This window comes from Apus apus, chromosome 1 (assembly GCF_020740795.1).
Source record: "Apus apus isolate bApuApu2 chromosome 1, bApuApu2.pri.cur, whole genome shotgun sequence".
Classification (NCBI taxonomy): domain Eukaryota; kingdom Metazoa; phylum Chordata; class Aves; order Apodiformes; family Apodidae; genus Apus; species Apus apus.
In genome coordinates this window covers 10,407,019-10,424,066 of record NC_067282.1, presented here as the reverse complement: position 1 = coordinate 10,424,066, position 17,048 = coordinate 10,407,019, and the positions used below count along the sequence as shown (strand labels likewise).

Below are 17,048 nucleotides of genomic sequence, written 5' to 3'. Positions count from 1 at the left end.
CATGGCAGGAAAACATCTGCCATAACGGTCGCTAGGAAAAGTCCTATTTTCTCAGCATCCTGTTCTAAGGGCTGGGATCCAACCAAGTCAGTGGGAATTTCCCAATAGAAATAGGATCCTGGTCTTCATACATCCCCATCTCTACAAAGACAAGTATTTTACAGGGCTCATAAACAGGTATGCCGAGTGCATTTCTGAGAAGTGTAAAGCATCTTCTGTTGACTTCAGTGGCACATCTACCTACAAAATGAGAAAGGCAGCACTTTGTTGTTCAAGTGTATCCCTGTTTACTGCTGTGACACACACCTGAGCATTCACCAAGCTTTCCTGGTGGGCACTGGCAGATGAATGGTCTCCGGTTTGCTTCATACCCCACGCACTGCATGTCCCCTGGACACGGCTTCTCCAGACAGGGATCATTAGAGCCTGGGCAGAGTCCTCCTGCAATAAGTTAAAATACTGTCAGGGGTACAGTGTAAAGCATGATCTTCAGTAATATGAGAGAAATGAAAGACAGTTCTTGATCTCGCATTTCAGTACAAAGAAGAATGGCTTAATAACAATGACAAAAACCTTCATGGAAGAGATGTTCTTTGGACAAGCACAAAGCAAAAAAACAGTTAAGGTTTTTCTTCAAAGGCTGTCTTAAAACCCATGGGAATGTATTATAAAAACTAACTATTACGAGCAATAGCCAGTTCATAATGGATGTTGTGTCTCTCAAGCCAGTCATTTTCTCGCAAAGTCCCAGGTGCAGGGAATTTCAGGATATGATAAAACAAGTGACATGAAGCCACACACTCCTTTTGCCCCAGCACACCTGTGAGAAACAAATTTATGGAGGCCGAGTTTCCAAAGAGACAAAATAAGAAAAAGTAATTCCTGGGTGGAATTTTAATCCTCACCCTGCACAGGAACTCCTGCCAATCTGATTGCACAGCACAGACAAACCTGTCTGTCCCCATCTTACTCCTCACATTACTGAGATCTCACATCCCATTGTACACCTTGCCAGGGTCCCAAAACCTATCCTCCTTTCTTCTGGTTTTCTGGTTTTGGCTACATGAGTCTCATTGCATCTGGAACTGTATGTGTTCAGAGAAAAAGAAAAAAAAAAGGAAAAAATAGTGCAATACCGACATTACCTAAAAAAAGAAAGAAGCAGCTTAATATTCTAAGTAGCTAGTACCAATTTATAATGATAAATTGGGCAAGACATCCATGCTCTTTTTACTTGGGGAAGAGCACAATTTGGATAAAATTATTTCGAATGCTAATGTCAACCCTTTCCTAAAAAATATTTCATTAGTATGGAATCTATTCTTGCCCAGGAACAGGTGAATCCAGAACTACTACTAATTTCACAAGGGAAGTAATCTGAAGGGAGAGATGAATAGAATCATAGAATCATAGAACTATTCAGGTCGGAAAAGACCCTTGGGATCTCTGAGTCCAACCATCATACCTGCTCTACAAAGTTCTCCATCCAAATGGCCCTTAAACACATCCAGGGATGGTGATTCAACAGCCTCCCTGGGCAGCCTATTCCAGTGTCTAATCACTCTTCTGTGAAAATTTTTTTCCTAATTTCCAGTCTAAACCTCCCCTGTTGCAGCTTGAAGCCATTCCCTCTTGTTCTGTCACTGAGTTTTAAATACTTGAGTTTTAAATTTGCTGAAAATACTTATGTGACACAATTACACTAAGGTTCTTCAAAACCCCCTAAATTCTTAACATCTATCAAGGTAAGCATGTCAAGGGCTTACTTTAAAGCCTGTCAATGCCAAAGAAAGCTCTTGCATTCCATGAGCTTTGGCTAATCTTTTATATACCTTAAATAAGTGTCTAAATAAATCTGGTTTGATTGCCCTGATCTTAAAAGATTTGCCAACACTATCTACCATAATGCAAACCACGCTACAACCATTGCTCCTTAATACATGAATTCTCAGGAATACCTGACTTCCACAACAGTTGGCATTCTCTTAATTGCAATAAAGAATCTGGTAGATGCAGGGTCACCTTCTACCTTTGGATATCTGTGTGTGGCTGTTAAGAAAGTAGTCTTTAAGTGCAGAAAAAAGGCACTCCTGCCTTTTTTTTCAGTCAGAAGCTGAACAGAGGGAGAGCCAGTGGCTAGGAAAGGACAAGCACCCCTTTTTTGCTTATCAAATACATTTAGTTAATATATGCAGGTGATGATTTTAACAACAGAAAGCCAGCACCTTCTTACCTATCACTTTCCTAATATTGGCAGGTTTTCTTTATCACAGCACCCTTATTATATTAAAAATACTTTATTTTTTGAGCATTATGTCTTTTACTTACAATTTATAACAGAAGAAATCAACCTGTCATAGGTTCTATCTCCAAAGAGTAATGCAAGAAAGATTCTTATTGCTCTCACATTTTAGAATAAGCCAAGAAGGGCTCAGAGTAAGCATAGCTGAAATTACCTGGCACTGTAAGTATTTTCTGGAAAAAGAAAAATTACTGCTGTAGGTTTCAAAATGGACATGGGCTGACTACAAATATGGCAATGACTGTAAATGTCTTGCTTGATGTACAGCACAGTCAATTTAATCTTTAACATCCTCCCCTCCTTTGTCAAACATTTGTTTGAGAGGTGTATGCAGTAAACGATTTACAGTACTGCTTGTAGCACTGTTAGAAAATGATGCATGGCAATCTTTATTAATCACTTTAGTAGGTAACAGGAGTAACAGCTGCAATATGCAGTCACACTTTAAGTCTTCTAGAATCAAAAGACAAATGTCATGTAATAGGGTTAGCACTGCAGAACTATATTCTGTGTAAATGCAAAGTCTGCAGAATTTAACAGAGAATATGATGTTTTCTAGAGCTTTTTTCTAGGAAAAAAACAAACAAACCCTCATTCTTTGGAATTCAATGGCTAGTAACATTTTTTTCTGAAATTATATCAGGTGGTTCAATATCCTCAGGCTGCCTTGTATTTTCTAGTTGGTTCTTTCAGCTATTTTAATTCATTCTTATGTGACAAACACACAGCATTCTGCTGTATGGAGAATATATCTCTTTGAACACACTTAAACCTTTTCTGAGGCTGTAATTAAGGTGAGCCTCTGCATAGGTGAAAGATGAGGCATCTGGAGAAAATCCCCACAGCTTGCCAGTGTGCAGCAGAAAGGGGCACTGAGATTTCCAAATCATAGCATCATAGAATGGTTTTGGTTGGAAGGGACCTTCAAGACCATCTAGTTCCAAGCCCCCTGCATGGGCAGGCTTACCTCCCACCAGACCAGGTTGCTCAAGGCCCCATACAACACTTGAACACTTCCAGGGAAGGGCCATCTACAACTTCCTTGGGCAGCCTGTGTCAACATCTCACTACCCTCTAATTTTGCTTGCAAATTTTCACATCCCCTAAACTATGACTACATCTTTGACATGAAGCAATAGAGCAATTTGTTATCCATCTCTGCCAGTTTTTTAGCTGATTTGCACTCTGATGTGTACTTCAGTCATCCTTCCACAGTCAAAAAATACATGAAAAGGATCTAATGTATTTAGTGCAGCTGTGGAAATACACTGAAGAACTGCTTATCCTCATAGACGAAGAGTAGGTCTTCTGGTAAACTAGAAGCAAATCAACTTTTTATTCATCCTGCTGCAGTAGGATTTAATAGCTGTCAGAAAAGTTTTAAAATATTCAGACTTGGGAGAAAAAATGCTTTATGCCTGTCTGTATGGTTATGAGTACACAAGCTACAAATCTGCATTATTGCATTGCCCTAGCTAACATGCATTTTAAGGCTGATTCCACAACTCTGTGGAGCAAAACTGTGAAATCATTCAAGGTTACATGGTCCACATCAAAGATTTACAGCCTGAGTTTAAATAAAATTATTCTAATGTTGCATTTCCACTCCAAAGAATAGTCTGTTTACCATCCACTAAGAGATTTGAGAAATATGGATTTGAATGGATCTTTTTTCTGTAGGCAAGTCCAGGCAAAACCCATGGCATTCCCTTGAAACTCACATTGGTATTAATAAAGCTGTTCTCTACAAGGTATCACAGAGACACATGAGCTAGTGTCAAGAATTGCATGGCAGGAAAAGGTGGAATACACCCACTTGATTTTGACAGATCACCTTCAGTTTAATTCTCTAAAAGGAGGCAAAAGCCTTGCAATCGCTCTACTAGTATCCTGAGGAAGAAAACATTCTTCCACTGCAAAATGAGACATTTATTTAATTCCTGTCCATCCAAAGAAGGATCACTTCCAGCAATGTAAATTCGAAAATTGAGTGCTTCAATAATTTTAACTTGACCCTTGCAATATTCAGTGTTTTTCTGTATGCCCATTTTCATCAATCTGCATAAATATAAAAAAAAAAAAAAAAAAAGAGTCTCTTTCTCTCGGTTGCAGAAAAAAGCTTGAAAGGTGACTCCTGAAAGTCAAAGTCCCAGAGAGTAACTAAAGCAAAGCTCCAAGCTGTTACCTTTAAAACAGTGTAATAATTAGCTTACTGGGGAGAGAAGACAGGCAACTCATGACCTGCCATTTGTTCTTCTTCCAGTGTGCTGACCAGGTATTGTAAGCAAAGATTACTCAACACATACCAGTGCAGATACACGAACTTGTTTCTGCACAAGTCAACCACAGGTTTTAGTTAGCACAAGTTCCCCTGGAAAACTTTGTCACACAGTGTGTACTAGTGAATCAGATTCTTTTCCAGTCTTAGGAGAACCGAGATATTTGACCTCTTCCATCAAGTACTTGATCAGTTTCCCGTAAGACTCCTTAAGTGGTAGATCAGAACTCCTACCTGCCCTGATTCTAGGCATCCCCCCACCGCATGCTTCAGCTCTCCCGTGTTTTACATTAGCTTGTGCATTCCCAGTGAGAGCCTTCAAATGGGAGATACTCACAGGCAGAAACATCTCTCCTTAGGCAAGTGCAATGTTAAAATGACTACAGGAAAATAAAATTTATTAAATTTATCTCCAGTTCCTTCTTGCCAAACACAGGCAGGACACTTCCTTCTTCAGTCATCCTGGCTATCTTGCCAGGACAACTACAGGTTCATTAGTGTGTGTGCTTCCTGAACATGGGAAAAGCAGTGTTGTTGGATTGGATTCCTGATGCCCAATGCTGCAAACAGTGAGGACTCTTTAAGAAGCAATGTGTGCTCTGTGTAGCAAAGGACAGAGACCACCTTTTAAGATTAGGTCCTACATTAACAGCAGACCTTATAATGCATCATAGTCTATGATTACTTTTTGTCAGAACAAAATGCTAGAAGTGGCTTCATAAAGACTGAATCGCCTGGTTTCATGAAAAAGTGGTCCAAGACTGCTATTCACTTGATTAAATAATGTGGATGTGTGTCTGCACTTTTGCTGAACACTTCTGGGTCCATTAGAAAAATTCTTTCAAACTATTAAGCCAGAACCATATTAAACACTTGAAATGCAATTCATCTCATCTAACTTTAGGGCATGATTCATCCGACTGATTTTAGACATTGAGGGAGAAATGTTATGACATCATTAAGAATACCTCATTCTTTCCACTGTCTGCAAATGGGGCCTGGAGTGACCAGCTCAGATGTAGATATATACCCACATTTCTCAAGATTATTTCAATCCAGCCCTCTCTCATAAACATATTAATGTAACCCCACTTTTGTAAGATTATAATGCAGAGCAACTGTATAGTGAAGTAGTCCCATCAACACCTGCTTCTTCCCTGCATCTTTGTCTCAATACAAAAGAATTGCTTTGCATCATGAAAAAATAAAAATATAGAATATATTTTTGCATCTGAAAAATGAGATTGTGATGGGAACTATTTTACAGAAACCAATTTATTCCAGTCCTCCTATGTTTACTTCCCAGATGTTTGCACACCTCATGTCATGTGAGGGGAGACTGGCAGTTGCTTAGCCCCTACAGCCACACTCAAACAAACCCCAGTTTGTTACAGTATTTTTCATACAAACACAAGCAGATAAGCCAGACATCTAAAGAGAAAGCCTTTTATTGGAAAACACTTTAGTTCAATTTTATTGATTTTAAGGGCTTAGATTGATGCACCTGAACTTTCGAACTTATCCTTCCAGAGTTGAGCTGCTGAACCTCCAAAGTTCACCCACTGCCTGCTTTACAGTCTCCCTCCATTTTCACTTTAGATAACTGTGTTTGCTCACAAAGGTAATTTAGGTAAGTTATGCACAGCTGGAATGCATAAATTGTGCATATCTGTGACATCTGCCAGTGGGAAAAACACTCCAAGTATGATACATATTTCAAGAATGAGTGAATTAGTTCAAAATCAAGCTGTCTGGGTCATAATTGAATCAGATCTCTGGAAACATATACAATATTTTAATGGCTTTCTCATAATTCAAACTATTAATATTTTCTGGACTGGATCATGAAACTATCTTAGTAACAAAGGAAGCATAATACTTTTATTATACTGATGATATCTTGCTAATGTTGTCTTGTTAAACAAGCCAAAATAAATTTATTCTAGTATTCTGTGTGGTTATGCCTGACTTGCTGCATTTATGTGCATGTAAAATAATTACTCATCAAAGAACTATTCTCATTTTCTGATTATTTTACTGGGCCTAGTCTTTTTGCTTTCTTCATGAAAACAAAGCTATACATATATTATCTAATTAATATACCCTCAAAAGACTGTTACCTCCTATGTGATAAAACAAGGTGTGTGTCCGTGCATTTACCTAAATACCAAGGCACTTCTTGTGGCTCCTTTAATTAAAAAGAGAGGAAGATGCCGAAGCATTAACTAATGTGGAGAAAGGGAAAACATGGATTTTTTTACTTCCCACCGAGATCTCTTATCTCTGTGCAAGTAATGGGCACCAAGGCTCCCTCCTCTCTGGTTAGTTACACTTCAATAAGCAGCTCTGGGCGCTTTTTGTTACAGGCTGGACATGCAGAACGCCATCCCAAGTCTTGTGGGTCACCTATGAGAAATCAGCACATTATGGCTCAAACAGGAACTGTGGGAACCCTTCCAGCTTTCCAGCTGGACCAGGACAAGCTGCCTCTTGCAGCTGTTCCTGTGTGGCAGTCTTTGGGGCCACGAGCAATGGTCCAGAAGCTCAGGAACATGAACCACCTGCAGAACCACACGGCCTTCCCGGAAGCCTGCCATGCTTTTTGAGGACTGACTGGTACATGACATAAAAACATTAGAAATTGCTGTCCCTGTGGAATTTTTGTGCTTCCAGTGCAAACTTAGTGTGCAGGGAGGAAAAGGGAAAGAGCTGCTGGATCAGAACTGTGCAGAGTCCTTGAGTTAAGCTAAGGGATTGTGAGACAGGTTCACTTACTATTAGTATCTGAAGGGAATAACACATCATTATTTCCTTTAATAAGTCGTGAAATGAAATTATAAACACTGAAAATTTTGTCTGCCAGAAAACCAATTTCTGACAGTGAGGGCTATCACTGTCCCCATGGAGATAAAGACTTGTTATTTCTTGGTACAAAATGAGACAAATTCATGACCTAGAGAGCATAAAAGAGTTTTGCAGTAAGTGCTCCTGCACTAGCTCCTGGATTCATCTGGAGGATACTGCAGCTTTGTCCCTTCTAAACCAGTGGGAATCCTTCATTTTGTGTAACAAAATGTCCAGTTTTTTTGTAATAGATACATCTGCTTGAAACTTATAACACTTTTACTTAAAAATTTACCACATAGATTGCTATTGAAAATACATGAAAATACCTCAGAAATAAAACTGTGATCTTATACAGAACCAAACTTTTATGGCGTTATTATTCATGTGCCACATAGGAGACAATGACCTCTGGTTAAGTTTTATGAGTATTTTAATTGCCACTGCAGTTCATGATAAGACACAAAGTCCTGCTGACTGCTTCAGAACCAAAGGCTGGGTACTGAAAGACATGGCTGCTGAATTCTTGTATTGCTCTGCATGTGTGTATATGTGCATATGTGCTTAAGATGAGGAAGGCTTTGATGTATTGATTTTACAGCAGCTTTTTTCTCTACTCTTAAATGAAGTGGAATGAGGAGCAAATAGGCTGGTAAACAAAGGAAACAGAGCTATTATTATAACTGCCTGAGGTTTTATGCTCCAAGCACAGAATCACAAGGAAGATGGGCTCTCGAGTCTATTTGTCATATATATGCCCATGTGAAATCTCTGTGAAAATGTGGAACAGCCTGAAACCCAGCCAAAAGCCCACTCTGTCACCTGCTGTTGCATTAAAGGTCAGGAAGAGTGCTTGCTTGCAGTCACTTAATAAAAGAATTCATTGATTTCCATGCCTCTCTGCAAAAAACGGGACTGGAAAAGGCCTTTCCACCTGCACTGCTTAGGTCACGGGTCCTCCTCCTTGGAGACTGCTGGAGCATGGCTGCAGACAAGGCTGTTCTGCTACAGTCACACTCCAGGTTTATTCCAGTGGTGGCACTGAGGGGGTGGGAAACCACATCACTCCCTGTCCTCTCCCTTCTTCTCCCCTTCCTTTCCCTCCCCAGGAAGTTGGTTGATGGCTCTGATTATGGAGCCTCCAGGAAAGTGGTCTTTGTCATAAAAGGCCAAAGTTCATCAACTTCCATTTACATCAGTAAACATGAACAATTCTTCCTGAGCCTGAGAAATCAATTCCCACAATCCATCAGCCAGTCCTGCTTTAAAGGACTGAATTGAAATGCCCCTTCTAATCTGCATCAGAGGAATAAAAACAATCCTATCGCATAATGTGTAAGGATGGGAGGGAAGGAGGGAGCAGTACTCACCATTGCACATGCAGCGCACATTCCTGTAAAAGCGGGGGCACACAAAACTGATTCGTGCCGTGCTATAGGTCATCAGGGAATGGGAATCAATAGATAGGCTTTGCTCACAGTGCTTTTCCTGACAATCCAGTCCGGAGCAATTCTTCTCCAAGATAGCAGAAATACGAATCACATTTTCCAAGTGTCTCCTTGCATTGGTAAGCTTCTGAATCAAATAGGCAGGCTTATAGAAACCACTGTTATGCATCTGCACTGCAAACAGCATGTCGAGCTGATTGCTGCCTGCCACCGGCTGAATGCTGATGATATGCAGGCTGTCCTGTTTCTGGGAGAGCACTGCGTTTCGCAAGTTACGCTTGAACCCGTGCATGTGAAGGCCCACGAAGTCTTCTGGGGAAACGTTCTCAAAACGGATGGTGACTGTGTTCTGCAGCATTTCCTGTAGCAATTGTTCAACGTGGACCACAACGTCGATGGGTACCTGGAACCGGCCGTCACTGACGGAGACATTCAGGACATACTTGCCGTTATCAAGCCCTCCAAGAGCAATGATCTTCCCATCGTGGCTGTTGACCTTGAACAAACTTTTCTGCTCTGATTTTAATGTATATGTGAGGACATCGTACACATCCTGATCTGTGGCATGAATTTTCCCAATGACTCCCCCAGGAAAATCATCTTCCATGGTGACGATGAAAATCTCCAGTGGAATGGCAGTCGGTTTGTGAATGCTCTCTTCAATGACCCTCACCTGAATGTAGGTATGGGAAACCTGCTGAGGCTTCCCAGAGTCTTTTGCCTAATGTAATTTAGAAAAAAAAAGAAAACAAAAAACATAATAAAGCACACATATAACACAGCCAACAACCACAACTTCTTGCTATACATATTTTCACAGGATCAGTAATTCTGAAGACATTTCAGAAGAATTTCCCAAACGTCTTCGTAAAATACATATGTAAAGAAATGTCTCAGCCATTTCTAGCAATGGAACTTATAAACTCTTCAGGGAAGCATGGATACCTCATCTAAGTGATTGCAGAGAGAAATGTGTCAGCAGAATGTCTCATTACTCAAACTGAAATGTTCCCCAGATCCCACAGCTATCACTTGTCCTCTTCACAACCAGGCCATTTGTGTATGGTATATTCTGCACAAAACGGAGTTTGGGCTCACTTCTACCCTGGAATAGAGACTGGGGCCCAGTGAAATACCAGCATCAGTTTCTGCATTGCTCTGAAGTGTTTCATACCCTGCTTAGCTTGTGCGGATATGAGGGAGTTCAGATTTTTCTGCAGTGCTCTGTACTACTTTACCTGATGCAATCAAGAGACATGCTTGAAATAAAATTTATCACCACCCAAAAATGAAATAGGGTGCCTGTGCTGTCACCAATGATAAAATTGGAGAGCAGCACTGCACTTGGACAAATGACTGTATGACCCAGAGCACATATGATAGCATCATTTGCACTTTAGAGAGATCAGAAGAGCAAGTATGACAAAAAACCTAAGGCCATTGTGACAGATGGGGGTACAAACTGTCCATTCCAGCACTAAGAAAAATGTTTAATTGAAGTAACTAAAGATACACTGCTTCACATATTTACAAGCTCCAGAGAATAGCAGAAGACTAAACTTCCACTGGTCAGAGGTGTACTACACATTCACAATCTTTATATTTGGACATGGAGAGGAAAATCCACAAGTTGAAGAAAAAAAAAAAGCCAGGATGACAACAGTAATATGGACATTACTAGTAAAGGATTAGTAAATCGAAGAACAAAAAAGGCTGGGTGGACAATTTAATTAAAATATTATGTATATGTGCATGAACATACACAGGTACATGCACAGAGATTACATCCCATTCCACTTTCAGTTTTAACATTATATTTTAATAAACCTAACTTAGAGGAAGAACCTGATGGTAGAAAGGAGAAAGCAGCATTTTGGCACATATGGAGGCAAAGAAACGTATCTATGGTCTATACATAACAGGAAAATGTAAAATATGTTTTCACTGCAGAAATTTCTACAGAAAATAATACTGGAAGGAATCAGGCCTCTACAATTCAACAGTGTCGTTTTCTGAACACGTTGGTGCATCTCAGACACTGTGGTCTGTCTAATATTTTGTTTATCTGACATACTTGGATCTATATAGATAGAGGACACCGCTTAAATTTAATTCTTATGCCCAGTTTTTGCTCTACTGAAACTCTGGCTAGCAAATTGCCCTGAAAGCAAGGTATTTTAGGATGAAGGCATGGTAAGAATGAAAGGTGAGAGTTTTTTACTTTCCTACAAGGCTCAAGGAACAGGTCTCAGGAATATTAAATGGCAAATTTGTAAAACTTTACTTTCATTTGAACTGTTAGCATCACCGATTCTATTTTTTCCAGTTGTAACTAGCTGGGGATGTTACTGATGTGAACACCATTAAATGTGCTTGTAAAGGATCTGACAGACTGTATTTAGGGAAATGAACCCCAGCAAAACAAGTGGAGGAAGCCTGCTTTTTAGACTTAGTTTACAGGGCCACATATCATTTCAGTGAAGACATGTAGTTCATTCCCTAGATTCGCATATTTACTGAAACCTACTATATTTTCTCTGGCAGGTCTGAGAACCATGGACAAATTACTTTTGGATTTACAGTTTTTTGTAATCAAAATCACCCTGGTTACAAAGTTCCTCAGCAATGACTCTAAAGCTAAGTTTGAGCTGGACTTCTATTGCATGTCTTACTTTCACATTCTATAAGAGCTAAATTGACCTTGGAAATGTGATTTCATGAATTCTTGGTAGGCTTCCAAAAATTTATGATTAAATTTATGACTTAAAAGCAGAAGTGATTTTCCTTCCTAGAACAATATTTTGCTGTCACTTGTTCTGTGGTGCACTTGTATGTGTATAATGTGTTTTTGCTTATTTTCCTTGCTTAGCTACAGAAAAAAAAAAGAGATGAGATTCTTAAATCATAACGGCCACTGCTCAGAAAATCCATTTCATGTGGAGAAAATTGGAAAGGTGGCTGGCTACCTATTTATATGAAATTAGGTTTAAGGACATCAAAGGAAACATACTATACTGTGCACCTGTAAACTGGAACGTGTGGCATTTACTCATAGAATACAGTCAATTAAAACCAATCCATACAGGCAATGTACAGATGACCTATCAATACAAGGGTTTTTATTTCCATGCAAATGCAAAAATCCAGCCTTACCTGCACACAGAGCACGTATTCAGTTGCAACCATGTGCTTGAAGATGACTGCAGATCTCAAGATGCCATGAGGGTCCAGTGTGAACTCCTCCTCTTCATTTCCAGTGAGGATGGTGAAGGTAAAAGGGGGGCCATTGTGAAAAGAGTCTTTGTCTGTCACTACCAGCTGCAAAATGCTTGTGCCCACTGGTTTATTTTCCTTTACAGTGTATAAAGAAAAGGATTAATATGATACATCTCACAGTCATAAAATGCCATGTTTTGCTATTGAGAATATTCAACTAAATGCTCTTTGCTCAAGGCAGCACTTCACAAGCGCTGTTTATTTGACACCACTTATGGCCAATGGACAGGTAGCAGAGATGGAGGCACAACCACACCTTCAGAGTCCGATGATGTCCTCCCCACACTCTGTCTGATCAGGACTGACCAAACATTAAGACTCACACCCTGAGCAAGGTTTAAAAAAGTGCAAACTCATCCCAGCTTAGACTTTTTGAAGCTAGAGTACCTGTCTCAACAGGGATGAATGGTAAAATGTGTGATGGATGCTGAGGTTAAGGTGCCTCAGAAAACAGAAACTCACCAAAGACTTATGGAAGACTTATCGTCAGACATGGGAATAGGCTGCCCAGGGAGGTGGTTGAGTCACCATCCCTGGATGTATCTAAGGGTCATTTGGATGTGGTGTTGGTGGATATGGTTTAGGGGAGAACTTTGTAGAGTAGGGATGATGGTTGGACTCGGTGATCACAACGGTCTTTTCCAACCTCAATAATTCTATGATTCTATGTTTATACTTTTCTTTAAACACAGCTTTTGCAGATAAATCCTCAAAAGCTGGTTAACTGAAACCAAACATTTCAGAAGTCAGAGAAGTTTTTATGTGCAGGATAAACTTACTTGAATTACAGCTGTATAATTAGCTGGAGTAAATACAGGACTATTATCATTCACGTCGGAAACATCCACGTTGACCGTTGCAGAAGAAGACAAAGGAGGGGTACCACTGTCTCTTGCCTCGATAACTAATGAATAACCAGATATCTGCAAAAAAAGGTGAAAACATTAAATCACCATGAAAGTGGTCCGACATTTTAACTCATATTCTCTACATCCAGTGTACCACCTACCATATTCTAAGGTAAACTGTTTGGCCTCATTACCTTTCCTGCCCTTAGTACATTATCGTATTTATTACCACACTGTGTCCCAACTTCTGTTGTATAAGGCTATCAATAAACATAACAGCTTCACTGTATTAAAATAACTGTATCAGATGATGCATTCCTGAAATAATAGCGCAGAGAAAAAAACCAAAACTGATCATACCCAATCTCAGCCATTTTCAAATGTTCAGCAAACATTTTCATCTCTCCTAGGTGTCAGATGGGATATGTGACCTGATTCTATTTATCTTACAGTTGGTTTCCAGGATGTTATACAAATTGCTTGTTAGAGCCAACCTCAGTGTGACACAGTGTTTCTAATGTGGTGATGGAGAACCAAGAAAAACTTCACAGGCATTTGGCTTAAACACAGTGAAAAACATCTGGGACTACTAGGGACAACAGTCTGTATAGCAACAGGACATTATCCACCATTCAGCAGAAGATCAGGGTTTTCTGAGCCTACTTGTTTGCAACAGGCACAAACTACTCAGCATAGTGTGGGCAGTTCAGTGCATCACCCATGGGCCCTCTACACACATATGTGTTCATGTGTGAGGTGGGACAAAAGCTCTGTCTATACACAGCTTATGGATGACAGTTTGATTTTATGAACTACAGCCTTATGTTGGCTTCCTTACGTCTTGCACCTACTTTTTATTGTACCTCAGGAGAGCTGCTGACATGTCTGCCTGTGGATCCTGCTAAAGGAGTGAGCAAAGGGCCACCCGTGTACCAGGTAAAATACCCTGCTCCAGCCTCCTGGTGCAGGGCTGAGGAGGGGAAAAGCACACTCTGCAGAGGGGAACAGCATCATGATAAAGGGGCTTTTTCAGGGTTGGAGAAAATGCAAAGCCATTTGAAAAATAGAAGCCATTTGGGTAGGAATACAGGTTGAGTGTATGAAATAAAGTGATTCTTCTGGGGTGTGGGACCAACTTAAAGAAAAAGAAAAGAGCTGGTTGGCTTTTTTTGGGGGGTGTGTAAGGGGGAGAAAGAGTGTGATTTGGTAGGGGCACAGTGACACAGGAGGGAGGAATAATCCTGAAAGTCAAGAAACTAAGGTAGAATGAGTCTTCTCTTTCAAGCTGTAATTTTGACTACTAGCTAAAGAAAAGACTGAGAGTTTTGTAGGACCTTTCCCAAATTTCTACATTTCAATGTATCCCAGAAAGGTAGATGGCAAAAATCATTGTTTCAATGTGATTACAGCTCTGGAAATAAGTTCCCTTAAACCACTAAAACCTGGGAGTCAGCATTGCCTTTGGAGATCTACAGCAGATGGGGCATCATGTAACATCTTCCCTGAAGGGGTCAGAAACACCTGTGTCTAGGAAATATGCCAAGGAAGGAAAAAAAAGACAGTATTGCAGGTTATTTTAACCAAGGGAAACTTCGGAAAATGCATATCGAACACAGCTGGCACTGAACAGTCACTCTGCCATCAAATGCTGACAATTTAATCCTGCCTTTGTGATAATATAAAAAGGATATTTACCACTGTTTTAAGTAGTAGCCCTGCTTCCAGTAGAGAGCTTTTCCAGCTGAGCCTATGTTCTGAGGACAGCAACCAGCTTCCCCAGTTTCGCAGATGTGCTGCTCAGAGGCAGGAGGCAGGGGTTTCTTTATGTGCTGCAAGACTTCTGAAGCCATGTAGCACTCTCCTGCCCTGCTAGTAGCACAGACAACTGCATTTGTTTGTTTTGTTGTTTTTTTTCCAACAGCTGCTAATTGCTAGCTATGGCAAAATGGTGATAAATAACTCCGAATGAATAATCTAGTGAGCAAACAACACAGCAGATTCTGTTTAATGAAGCACTCTTTCACTTTTGGTACAGCCTGGCCACTTCATAACATCACCTCCCCAGTGACATCTTTTGCAGAGTGCTAATTAATGGCTGAGGTCTCAGCTCAGTGCTTGGTCCCACGATCTGGAGCATGTTGCAATCACTCTGCTGCACACACTGCTGCATGTGTGTGCTTGCATGTGCAGGAGAGAGGAGGCAGCTCATTAGCACAGCAACAGCTGCCAGTGGCACCACAAGAGAAATCCAGGGTTGCTTTTTTTCCCCAATCTGGCCTCAGCTGCTGCGTTGGTGCAGGATGGGAATGCTAGCAGAGCAGCTGGTTTGTAGATAGGACTGGGGTTTGGAGTGGGGTGAGAAGAAGTGGAACAACATTAGAAAGACTTCTTGGAGCAGCTTAGACTGATCATTGCAGAATATAAAAGACGGTTCTTCAAAACAAGGTAGCAGCAGAGTTGAGATCAATACACACCTGTAAGTCATTGTAAGTTAAGAAGTACCATGTCTTACCCTTTCTCTATCCAATTTCTTTTTAACCTTCACGAGTCCTGAAAGAGGATCAACTGAAAATTCATTGTCTCGATCTCCAGTCACTATGGAAAAATGAATCTGGCCATTGGAAGGACTGTCCAGATCTTCTGCAATCAACTGTTTTGACAGAAAAGTGAGAATTACCAAAACAAATATTAAGCAATCTGTATGATACATTAATTGCTCAACATCCCAAAAAGTACATCTTCATATTCCAACAGACTGAGCTGCACACACAAATGGCATCAAGCCAATCAGTTTTTGAGAGAAGGCTCCCCTCGGACCTTTTTTTGCAGCCTTAAAACAGTACTTTAATCTTAATATTCCATATAACACTTTCTTTATGGATCCACAAGTTCCAAGAAAAGAGTATTGTGAGGTTTGGGGGATGGCACACTGTGTGCCAGACTACACAAATACTATGTTTTTCACTGAAAAGTTGAATTCTGCCTTTGCAATAAAACCCAGTTTTTTCTAGCTGACTCCTGAAACGCAATGTCTTAAACATGCCATTACTCTTTGACAGCATAATGGGGTTAAAAAGAAACAGTACTACTAATACCACCTTCTTTTGAGGGGGAAACTGGCAGCAGCCTGGAAAGCAGTAGCAGACGGAGAGTATTGTTGAGAGAAAAGCTTGGGTGATTCAAGATGCAGTAGTTACCATTATGAACCACTGCAGCAGTATTTTATTAAAGTTCTTGTGGCAGAGGGCTTCATCCTGCCTAAATGCTGCCCACAGCCTCACTCACCATCACCACTGAGTCCCCGACGGCAGCGTCCTCGCTGATGACGGCACTGTAGACCGACTGGCTGAATTTTGGTGCGTTGTCATTAACATCTGTCACGTTGATGTTGACAGTCGTAACAGCGCTCAGGGCTGGAGTACCTCCATCTTTTGCTTCCACTACTAAGTAGAAATCCTTACACGATTCATAATCCAAAGCTTCAAAAATAGAAATCGCTCCTGCGAAGCAAGGAAGGGAACGTCAACAGCCGGAGGAAAACAAATAATGCTATGGACTAAGGGATTTGACTGCAGTCAACAGTACAGCATGCTATTTATCAGCATGGCACACATACAAAATATGCTGTTCTAACTGTAACACTGCCTAATCCAATAAAAATATTTGTTCAGGTTTCTACTGCTGTCATTTGATTAAAGAATGATGCCAATTACACTTGGGTTGTCTCTGCAGAAAGGACCTTCACAAGGCTTGAAGCAATGAATGGTTTCTCGTGGAAAGAGCTTTTATTATAGGAGTATTATAGACAGAGAAGTAGGGGCCATATCCACCCATTTGCCTGGACTCATGCACAGAGCCTGTGGGAGAACTGGATGCCAACTCTGGAAATCAGCCCTGACAAGTCAACAGAAATTAACTCCTACATAATTAACTTCTCATGAATTAAATACAAATGACGGGAGTATGAATACCTTTGAGGAATCAGCTGTCTATAATTTATGTGATTAAACCGGGACTTCCTCACTCAACTGGGATTTAAATTTTGGGTTCTC

At 40.4% G+C, this 17,048-nt stretch overlaps 1 protein-coding gene across 1 annotated transcript in view; it reads right to left on the bottom strand.

The window, feature by feature from the left end:
* FAT3 (FAT atypical cadherin 3) overlaps positions 1 to 17,048 on the bottom strand; it is a 351,811-nt gene that overhangs the window by 36,207 nt on the left and 298,556 nt on the right. Inside the window, exons 15-20 of the mRNA XM_051628838.1 lie at positions 16,282 to 16,496; positions 15,509 to 15,646; positions 12,928 to 13,071; positions 12,026 to 12,223; positions 8,795 to 9,593; positions 307 to 441 (exon numbers count right to left, since the gene is read on the bottom strand). Coding sequence (XP_051484798.1) covers positions 307 to 441; positions 8,795 to 9,593; positions 12,026 to 12,223; positions 12,928 to 13,071; positions 15,509 to 15,646; positions 16,282 to 16,496 — 1,629 coding nt within the window. The remainder of the gene's footprint in view (positions 1 to 306; positions 442 to 8,794; positions 9,594 to 12,025; positions 12,224 to 12,927; positions 13,072 to 15,508; positions 15,647 to 16,281; positions 16,497 to 17,048) is intronic.